The 10,987-nt window shown below is 56.1% G+C and overlaps 1 protein-coding gene across 5 annotated transcripts in view; it reads right to left on the minus strand.

The window, feature by feature from the left end:
* The window catches only part of DGKD (diacylglycerol kinase delta), a 115,277-nt gene that overhangs the window by 20,619 nt on the left and 83,671 nt on the right, over positions 1 to 10,987 (minus strand). For all 5 annotated transcript variants that reach the window (XM_032396641.1, XM_032396563.1, XM_032396861.1 and 2 more), the window contains 8 exons: positions 8,935 to 9,074; positions 7,701 to 7,785; positions 6,442 to 6,536; positions 6,238 to 6,337; positions 5,888 to 6,161; positions 4,406 to 4,555; positions 3,426 to 3,554; positions 2,091 to 2,187 (listed from right to left, as the gene is read on the minus strand). In XM_032396641.1, the coding sequence (XP_032252532.1) occupies positions 2,091 to 2,187; positions 3,426 to 3,554; positions 4,406 to 4,555; positions 5,888 to 6,161; positions 6,238 to 6,337; positions 6,442 to 6,536; positions 7,701 to 7,785; positions 8,935 to 9,074 (1,070 nt within the window). The remainder of the gene's footprint in view (positions 1 to 2,090; positions 2,188 to 3,425; positions 3,555 to 4,405; positions 4,556 to 5,887; positions 6,162 to 6,237; positions 6,338 to 6,441; positions 6,537 to 7,700; positions 7,786 to 8,934; positions 9,075 to 10,987) is intronic.

The following is a 10,987-nucleotide window of genomic DNA, read 5'->3' on the forward strand; positions in this document are numbered from 1 at the left end:
GGAACCCACGGTGTGTGGCCCTTTGCATCTGGCTTCTGTCATTGAGCATAATGTTTTCAGGGCCCTTTCGTGCCCCGGGCCTCGTCCCTTCCAACGGCTGAGCAGCACGCCCCTGGAGATGTGGGAGCACCGATACCCATGCTGCGGTGGACACGTTCTCCCTCCTCTTGGGCGTGGCCCCGGGAGACGCAGTCTGGGCCACGGGGAAACTGGGTTTTGAGGTACTGCCAGACTGCTTCCCAGGGCGGCTGCGCCATCTCCCACCCCCACAGCGATGGGAAACCTGACGGTGTCTACAGCACATATATCCACACATCTTCAACTGTGGGTCTCAGAACGTGCCTCAAACATCCCTAGACCCAATCACAGCCGTCTCTAAACGTGGAAACGTTCATTCCAGCCCCCATGGCACCTCCCTTCCCTGTGTCCACCGCTGATGAGACTCCTTTCACTCCAGCTTCTCAGCCTCCCCCTCCCCCCAGCAATCATCGTTGACTACAGGGGTCACAAAGGGGCTCTGTGGACCCTCCTTTCTCTAGGGCAGCTGGCTAAAAGGAGGAGTCCCTGACCCTCCATCTGGAAAGAGCAGCAAGGAGAAAAGTGCATGCCTGGCATTCCTGATGGCAGTTCCCACACAAACCCCAGGGAATACCGCCTGGGTCAGAACCCTGCCACCTTTTAGGTTAACAGGCGTTTGAAGCCTGATTTGAGAAGCAATCACCACATGGATGTGTTTTTATGACACATCTAATCCAAGTGCCTAACAGCCTATCGAGAGCAAAGCTCAGGATAGAACCGTTTTCTGAGCAAAAGACCACGTGCTGACCAGTATTTATAGGTCCTGGGAAAAGGGAGGGAGCCGATCCAGAAAAACAGCATGGGGACAAGGGAAGGAGAATGGAGAGACGGGGCACAGGGACCCGGGAAGTGGGAGGTGGCCAGGCCCCAGAGGCTACTGCAGGCAAAGGCGGAATGACCACAAATCGGGGGGGCCCCCCGAGCCACGGCCCTGGCATGCCGCCCCTCATGAAGGGAGGAGAGCAGCCTGTCTCCCCAGGTGAGTCTCGCCCTATGGAAGACGACAGGGGGAAAAGACACGTTGCCTAAGCTTCCAGGTGTGGGACTTCAGTGGTCTCAGGCGAAGGGAACAAATGAAGTATCTAGCTCAGGAGGCCGTGTGGGTACTGCTCATGGAAGGCCGCAGCTCTGGCCTTACTGAGGAAAGGTGTGGGGAGGGTCAGGATCAGAGCGGGGCGGCGGGGTGAGGGGCGGGCACTCAGCAGTGTCAGGTCCGGGACGAGGACGCTGGTACGTCTGGGCAGGCCAGCATCGGGCAGCAGGTGTCTGAACCGAGGCCACTCTGCACACTTCTGGCTCCGCTCTCCAGAACCCCCGAGTCTGTGCAAAGCTGCACATTCCTGTCACCCTTCCACCACCCCTGACACACGTGGCTAGTGTGTCAACCCACTACCACCAGCCACGCCCCCCAGACCTTGCTATCAGCCAGCAGAAGGGAAAATCTAGAAGACTAGGCTTTCAAACACCGTTTGTCTCCAATGGCCTCCATACACACAGAACTGCCGTGTCAGAGTCCTCGATGCCTGAGAAACAGGGCAGAGGACACAGCGCCAGCCCACAGAGCAGCCTGGGAGCCTTCTTCCCTGCGATCCCAAACCCAGGACTGTATCTCCTAGACTCGGCCCCAGAACCTAGGCCCCTGCAGCACCCACAGGGGGAAGCAGGGGAAGGAAGGGTGTCAGGGCGAGGCGCCAATGCAAGGCCAGCTGGGGCCCTGGGGGGCGACCATGGAGAACAAGGGCCAAGTCAGCTCCCAGGAGAAGCTCCTGAACCTACAGAAAACCGCAGACCCTGGGGGATGTTCAGGAACCACTGACGCGGGACCTGTGCGGGAAGCTGGGAGACGCTTAGCTGAGGCATCACAATTTCTAAGTTTTCCTTATCAGCTAACGAAGCTGGAAAAGGATCACCTAGTCAACTGTACGTGAATTCCTGCAGCCAATTCCACATCTGTTTTCTGGGCTCCAACATTCTTCTAACAACATGCTCTCCTGGTTTACCCCCATACTCACAGGTTTTCTGGTTCCGAGTTAAAGGGATCAGCATTAATTAATAAGCGACTGATGACAGAACCTCCAGGCAAGGAACCAGACATCCCAGCCCGAACGTCTGTAAGGAGGAAACAGGAAGAGACAGCAGGTCGGGATTCATTGAATTAAGAGAAGCTTGTGGCTTCCAGGCCGAGGGACATGTATTCTTCAAAACATTACTGCAATTAAATTATTTCTAAATAATGTATAAACAGACCCAAATTTTGACAATTTAAGTGTTTCAGGTCAAAAATCACCATCATAAATCCCTATTCGTGGAGCAAAAACAAACACACTGAGTGGCAGAAACCACCACCTGAAGACACAGTAAAGAACAGTTTATAAAGACTGTTCTCATTACATGTAAGAAGCTCCACCGAAATGATCTCTCAGTACGAGTAATCCTAACGTTCAGTCGTACAGCTTTGTGAGGATACATTCTGGAGTCGTAAACAGGGAACAGGCCAAGTGACCAGAATCCCCAAGGAACCTGCACCAACTTACAAATTTTACGTCATAAACATTAAGGCAGAGATGGAGCTCTGCTTTGAAACATTCTGCCAATTAACCCCTTCTGGTGACAATTATGTCTCTGATTAACCAAATACATCTCATTAGCCTCATCTCCCAAGGACTTCTGGAATTTTTTTTCTATTCAGTTGAGATTCACCTAGAAATTGCCAAATCACAGATGGTGTGGCGTGCGCTCTGCCGGGCCCAGGAGGCCTCAAGAAGTCACCTGAAGCTGGTTAGGGGGCTCTTACTGGCACCCTCAACCCCCCGTGCTATTCCTTCCTTCTGCAGACACAGGGCTGCCACAGTCCCTCTGGAGGGAAGATTACCTCGACCCTAACGGGCAAAATGAAAGCAGAGACAGAGACACCACTTTCCTGGTGGCCAGTTGTGCCCTCCTACAATCATGCTAGAAACGACAGGATGACTCGCTTGGCGCCCAATCACACCCTGCCCGCCCCTCCCTTTTCACTCAGGATAACTCCTATTCATCCTTCAGGACCCAGCTCAAGTTATCATCTCCTCAATGACATCTTCCTGGGGCCTCTGGCAGCGATTTGGGTGCTGTCTGCACTTTAAAATAAATAAAGGCACTTTTCATGCCATGACATAACTTTGAAACCCAATCTCTGTTTCCCACAGACCTATATATAAGCTCTTGAAGGGCAAGGACGTGGTCTCATTCGTTCCCACAGACTCCGTGCCAGGCAAAGCGACAGGCCCTTGATCTCGCTAGCTGGCAGGTTAGCGCCCCACCCGCACCGGCCCACAGACACGCACGGCCAACCTACAGGGGACACTCACTCGAGAACAGGATCTTGGTGTTCAGGGCTGGCAGGCCATCCCGGTTTCCTGACTGGGGAGGAAGAGAGGCAGAACTGCCCAGTGACAAACTTCCTTTGCTTATCAGCTTCTCACATGGGGATTTGGACACTACAAAAACAGAACAGAAAGCCATAAAACCATCTAAAATAGAACATTACTGAAGCACTGGGAGAGGTCATTAGAGAAACGACCGTTGTAAGGACTGAGGGGAGCGAGGAAGGGTCGTCAACCCCCGGTCAGCCCCCAGCAGAGTGTGAGAGACAAATCAAGAGGCCCAGGAGAGAGGAGGGGAAATGGGAAGGGGCCGGAGAGGCACGTGGGTCTGGACGCCCTCGAGAGGGTCACACAGGCGCTGCCGAGACTGGGCTGGGGGGGCCGGGCTGCGTCCCGGTCAGTCTGGGCTGCGGGCGTCCGTGCATGTGCAGAGTGCAGCTCAGAGCAGTAGTGATCACGGAGAAAATGCTTAGACAGACACCTCGCAGCGGGTGTACGAGCTACGAGGGAGGGGGCTACACACAGTCAGTGGGGGAGGTGGTGCCTGGGCTGGGGGGCTGCTCGGGGAGGGAGAAAGGTCCCCAGGCGGACAGCCCATAGGGCTAGGTGGCACCCTGGCCAAAATGCCAGGCAGCCTGGCCTGGAGCCACTTGCCTAGGTGCACAGTGTCTGGCTGGCCGCAGCCAGGGGTGCCTGAGCCCCGGGTGGGGACCCCTTGTGCACCAGGAAGACCCACAGGCCTGAGCCCCGCGGGGTCTGGGGTGCATGGCAGGTTCTGAGGAAAGCACACTCCTTCCTGTGGGGGTCCTGCTGGGCCTTCCCCAGATAAGGGAGGTGGTGCATGGAAACAGGCTGCGTGTTCGTGACTTGTTACACAACCTAAAACTTCCCAGGGCAAGCTTTCTGACTACGGCAAACCCCAGGGGCCCAATCACAGTGATGGGGTCTTCAGGACTGACCGGTACCTTTGCGGAGGCTCCTGCCCTTGGTAACCCCATAGCTCTCGGTGGGACACACTCTGTCATCCAACTTCGGGTCTTTTTTCTCCTCTGACTCAGAGAGACCTAAGGCAAACCCCTCCTGTTCCTGGGTCTGGGCGTTCTGCTCGTCAACAGCTGTGCAAGGGAAGAACACCGGCAGCTGAGCGTGCAACGGCAGAGCGATGGCACCTGGCCCGCAGAGCGCCTGCGCCACAGGGGCTCCCCCCCCTCCTCTCCGTCAACTCTCTTCAGACGTGCTCTCAGCTGAAGGCTCGCAGCCGGAAGCGGCCACCCCGTCCCCACTGTCCAACCAGCCCTGCAAGAACGCGGGGCACTGGGCATCCGTGTGGACGGGCTGGGGAGAAGGGAGAGAGCCGAGTGGCTGGAAGACGTGGAGAAGGTGAGAAGAGTGAGGGCACACGGGGCCTCCACCTGACTGTCAGCCAGGAGCAGGGCTAGCGTGAACACACCAGAGCGGGGGGGGGACAGGTGTCACAACCCATGCTTCTCATTGAAGGACGAGGAAGATGGTCTGCTGGGAAGGGTCTGGGGTGAGCGGCAGCGGGGTGAAACGGTTTCTGAGGGTAATGAGAGAGCACACAGATCAAGGACAACACAGCTCGAGGGAGGCTGGATGCAAGAAGTCCACAGGTCACCATGCATTTGTAGTGTTCCCTTCAAAGCTTAGAAACCAAGTCTAGAAAAAGGGAGCGACCAGCCAGCGAGTCTTTAATCCAACACAGTCCACCTACCCACCACCCCCAGGCTCATCACGGAGAGTCGGCAGCCTGGCCACCAGGCCCCGAGCACCCTCTGCTTCGCAGCTGGCCCCGCCCGGGACCCCGCAGTGCCCCCCACTGCTCTGACCACCTCCAGCGCACCCGGCCTCCCACCCCTCGAAGCAGCAGGGCCCCGTGCGAGCCTCTCTTTCCCGCCCTCAGCTGACGGCCTCACCCACCACCCGGACCAGGCCCACCTCTCACAGGGCCCCCCTCTCGGGACGTCCTCAGAGCTCCTCGGTTCCAACCAAGTGTGAGGCTCTTCTCAGAACGCCCCCCACCCCAGGAACAAGCACCCCCACCCCGAGAGGCTCCCTCCACATCCGCCGCTACCGCCTGTTTGTGCCAAGCTGCACCCGAGGTCTGGCAGTTAGCGCAGGCCAGGCCCCTTCCAGGGAGGGGTCCCCCACCCAAGGACCCATTTACATCCTCCCCTGCTGGGGGCACCATCCTGCTCTGCCCTCCGCTTCTGCTCCCTCCAGTCCTTCCATCAGACACAAGCGTGGTGAGGAGGGAGAGTGTGCCCCAGGGCGCTCGGATACAAGGCGCCGCCACCACACGGGGTGCAAGTGACCTTGGGTTCTGGCTGTGGCCCACAGTGGATTCCTGTTTGTCACCATATTTGGGGGAAAACGGAGTGCCCAGTGCTTGCTGAAGAACGCTACTTCATCATTAAGAGACCCGCTACCTTTTTCTGTGTGTTCTATGATCTGACGGATGGCTTTCTTCAGGCTGTTGGCTCTGAGCATGAGTTGCTCCCGTGGACGGAATATCTGCGGCCGGCCGGGGCACGCCGACCCCAGCGAGCGCTCCCCCGTGGAGCCGCAGCCGCTGCCCGCCCCGTCTCCATCTTCCGCCTCCTCCGCGATGGTGGGGGGTGGGGTGGGCAGGGAGGATGAGGCCTGGGACTCATCATCCAGGGTCTTGAGGAGAGAGTCCAGCTTCTCTTTCAGGACAGAGCACTGGCGGAAAACAAACGGAATGGGGCAGAGTGCTTCTCCGTCCTACGCCCTCCCGCCCAGGGGCCCAGGGACGGACCTTCTTGGCCATGACCTCTGACTCCTCCGAGCTCTCGGTGGTCTTCTCGTAGGCCTTCCCCACCCGAGCCACAAAGTCCTTCACCGTCTCGCAGAGCACTCTGTGGGAGGAAACATGGAAAGACACTTCCAGAGAAAGTTCTGCCTGGGAACCGGGCCCCCTGCAAGGTTGACCCCTGGCTCCCCCAAAGCCGCCAGCACTCACTTGGCCGATGAGATCACCACCGAGTGCTGGTCAGAGGTCAGGATTTTAGAAAGATGGGCCGCGACTGAATCTTCATAGAAGAGAATTTGTTGCACCTACAGTTATCCCAAGACAGGGTGGGGTGACTGGAAGCTCCCAGTGAACTCCTCACCCACTTCCCCTGCTAGCCTGGGACCTCCGCTCACTTCACACACCAATCTCAGATCTGCCAGCGCTGGCGGAAAGACTTCAAAAGCTTCATCAAGCTGTGGACAGACGGATCTTAACAAAAAAGACCACGTGGATCCAATCTTGCAGACAGCTCGCACTACTTTAGTCTGACTGCACACCCCACCCTGTGCCAGGAGGTGCAGTCTTTAATCCTGGTACCTTACGGCAGCAAGGCCGACGGGCAGGCCTCCTCACAGCAGACAACACATTTCTCTTTCTGGCTGGGACCTGGCCCTGGCCCCTCTCCTCTCCGTGTAAGACCCCCTCACCTCTCACCTCCACCTGCTGATATGGGATTACCATGTGACAATCCCTCTAGGCCCGAGCCCAGGGCCAGCCAGATTGGAAATATTTCAGGCTTTACACTCTGTATTCTTCCTCTCTCAAAACGTACAAACCATTCTTTGCTCGTAAGCCAGGTCAGAGCAGGCCCGGGCAGACTGGAGCTGGGGGGTCATCGTTTGCTGACCACTGCCCTAGCCCACTGTCCTTGACCCTCCTGGCGGAGAGACAGCCCTTGGCAGAGCATTCTCTGCTCAGCCAGCAGCCAGCTTGCCCAGTGGGGACGAGCACGGCTATGTGCCTGGCGCTGCACTAGTCTGGGCAAAGTCTAGGCCCTGAGGGGACAATTAAGTCACAGAGCAACCATGAAATGAGGAGGAGAGCTGAATACTGAACTAGCACAGGCTAACCACAAGGGCAGCAGGATGGAGGGGGTTCCAGAAGGGGTGGGATCAGAGAGGGAGCCCAGGGCCCGGAGGGGACAGTGGCAGCAGGGCGCAGTATACGCTGTGAGAGCAGGAAGTCCTGGGAGACTGTCGTCACAAGGAACCCCAAATCCTGGGCTAACCCCAGGAAACCCCCAGAGGACCCCAAAGCCCACAAGGTAGTCAGAATTCACTCAGCTCCAGCACGAGCCCGGGGATGAGCCTGCCCCTCTGCGGGGCCGACCTCGGGCAGGACGTTTAAGGAGCGGCTCACGGCTCATCACTGGAGGGCGGGGGACGCAGCCTGAACTGGTGAGCAGGCCGGTGAGATGGTGCAAATACCTCAGAGCCCTCACTGAAGTCCTCAGTGCCCGTGGAAGAGGAGGCCTGCCGAGGGAGTTTGGTCTCGTAAGCCATGACGCTCCACCTGCGCACACAAAGGCAGCTCTCAGCAGGTCGGCCCAGCCCCCCGGCCAGGCTGACAACCCGACTTCATCTCTACTCTGCGGCCCATCACTTGGCTCCTCACTGAGCTGAGAACAAACATCACAACCAGGAAGGCACGCAACCCCCCCGAAGCAGGGGAAAGGGATCCCACGAAGGAACATCTGCTTCTGCAAGACAGGTTCCCCCTCTGCGGCGCGTGAGCACCCCCAGCCAGCAGCCAGCTGCCCGGGTGTGAGCATTTCACGGGCACCAAGGCACGTACACCTCCCTTAAAGAGAGAAGACATGGCAGGGGCGGCCAGAGTGCGCTCAAAATCACACCGACAATCACAACTGCGGGACCCTTCCCGAGACCATGAAGCATTTGCAATGAAACCAATTTACCACAGGCATGTGGTTAGTGGGATTTCCTACATCTAGCTCAGAACTAAAAGTAGCTCACTCATAAAGGATGCCAAAGTATTTTTAAACCTACCCAGGACAATTACCCAGAACTTAGATTCTTCTGGGAACAGAATGTGGGGAAATGGGATCACTCAGCCTTATGGTAAGGACGACTCTGCTGATAGGTGTCCGCAGGGGGCAGAGCCGCCCTCTCCAACACCCCCAAGGCCTCACCACACCCCGACCACTCAAGGGCACGGTTCCTCACCTCTTCTGGTTGTTTTTACCTTCTGCATAATCTGATGAAAAGTTAGAAACTACCAGAAAAAAAGAATTCCTGTTCAGGTCTAATTTTTTTTTTCCAACAAACTCTAGTTGAATTGACCAAATGAATTAACTCATCTCTCAACCACCCCCACATGGCAGCTAGAATTATTTTTCTTTTCCTGACAAGGAATCTAAGACACAGTGAGACTGAGTAAAATGCTCAAGTTCATGCAACTCTCAGTGACAGGGCAGGGATTTATATCCCAGATGGTTTGACTCTTTTATGTTTCTTATTGAAGTGTAATTCACATCCAGTGTTTATGTTAGTTTCAGGCGTACAACACACTGATTCAATAATTCTCATTCAGGTCCAATTTCTACAAACAGTTGCACAGGACCTATGTTCTCCGGGGAGTCCAGGCTGAGAACACCTGGTCAAGGTGACCTGCCTTGTGTGGCACGAGAACGCCCTCACTCACCGGTCCAGCATCTTGGTGCTGGCTCGTTCCAGCTTTTCCAAGATCTGTGGGAGCTGGGTGTCATCGTCACAGGCTGAGCCCCAGCCTAACACTCGAGCCAGGTCGTTCCCTGTGCCGAGGGGCAGCACTCCCAGCTGACACTGGCAGGACAGAGGGGAAGACACGGCATGAAACACCCTCCTTGTTACCTACAACGGCGGCTAAGTTCAGCGAGAGGTCTCCTCTAAGACGGGTTGGCTCTCATAGTCTAGGCAGAACCCACTAGACAAGACAGAGGGTCTTCTAATCCAAGAGAAGATTACAGAACCATCTGACCCACCCTCTCCCATGCCCATTTCTCATCTTGACACTTAATCCTCTACGTCCTCTCTGATGTAGATTTTCAAAATCCCCTTCCTTCCCATTTTCACTGCTATGGCCACAATCCTGTCCCTTCCTGTATCTGTGAACTCCTATCGAGAATCATTCTGAGCCCCCCACTCCCCCCACCGTTTCTCCAACCACTATGTCTTACTCACTAATGCCAGGACCATCTTCCAAAAACATTACTAGTGTCGTTTCACTCCTGGCTTTTAAGTCCTATCAAAAACAGGAGCCAGGACATCCACAGTCTGGTCACCAAACCTGAGCATGCCCCCGCGCTCAGCCCACAGCCTTCCACCTGACCCTCCCCAGAGTGACGGTGTGCACTGCTCAGGCCCGGCCCTCCAGCTGGAACTCTCATCGGGCCAGTTCGGGCTCAGGGAGCTCCCTAGACGCTGGATGCCCAAGAACTCGGCCTCCAGCTCCACATGCAGCGTGTGGAAGCAGTCGGTCCTTCCCAAGGACTAGGAAGCCCAGCACACCACGCAGAGAGGACTGGGTGCCAGGGCCTTAAAGAAAAGGAGCAGGCAGCGCACTGAAGCCACAGTGGTGTTCCAGGTGGAGAGGTAAACCACCTGCCAAGTCAGGAGAGAGGAAGTCAAAGAAGCAGAGATGAAGAAGGAGTCACATCGGGGGCTCCGATAAACTATGTTAGAGTCTGGACTTTATCCTAAAACCAAGGAGCCACCAAAGAACACTCAGCAGAGCGGGTGAGTGAGCAAAACTGTCCGTGGGGAAGACCCCCCGGTGAGAAGTGGACGGACAGAGGCCCAGACGGACAGAGGCCCAGGGTCAGCTGAGGTGTACTCAGCAGCATTCAGTGTGTTGACACACCGTGTCGACACTCTCGGGTGGCAGTTAACTCCAGTTATTAACTAGAAATGAGGGAGGGTGAGGGAAGAATCCAGAACGACTCAGATTTCTGGCTTGGATGTCTGGTGAATGATATTTTCAGACTCCAAGGAAAGAAATGCACGGTGAGTGGGGCTGAGCGGTGGGCTCAGTGCTAAAAATGCCAGGCTTGAGGCACTATGAGGCAGGTAGGCAGGCTGGAGGGCAGCCAGGAAAAAGAGAAACAGAGAGAGGGTGAGGGTGGGGTCTCAGGGAAGCTAGGCAAGTGAGGGAGTGACCAGGACCAAGTGCCACAGAGAAGCCAAAGGAGATGGATGCTCACTGAACTCAGCTGAATGGATGTAAACAAATGACTGGCCTCCCTGGCTTCCTGACTAGTGATAATCCTGGACCCACGTGTACTAGTCCACCTTCACCACTAGGGGGCAGTACGTGCCTGAGCTGAGCAGTCCACCTGCACAGGCCGGGTTCAGTTGGGCCGCCTCTCAACATGATCCGCGAGTCCAGGGCTAACCACAGACAACAAAAGTCCATCCACCTAGCAAAACCACCAACACTAAGAGTCGGGAGAGAAGGCTAAGTCTCTGAAAAATACGCTCAAGTCAGGTCGAAGATTTGAAAAACGTATGTTGACGGGGCGCCTGGGTGGCTCAGTCGCTAAGCGTCTGCCTTGGGCTCAGGTCATGATCTCAGGGTCCTGGGATCGAGCCCCGCATCGGGCTCCCTACTCGGCGGGAAGCCTGCTTCTCCCTCTCCCACTCCCCCTGCTGTGTTCCCTCTCTCGCTGTGTCTCTCTCTGTCCAATAAATAAATAAAAAATCTTTAAAAAAAAAAAAAA

The sequence above is a fragment of the Phoca vitulina genome, unplaced genomic scaffold (genome assembly GCF_004348235.1).
Source record: "Phoca vitulina isolate PV1807 unplaced genomic scaffold, GSC_HSeal_1.0 scaffold1, whole genome shotgun sequence".
Taxonomy (NCBI): Eukaryota; Metazoa; Chordata; class Mammalia; order Carnivora; family Phocidae; genus Phoca; species Phoca vitulina.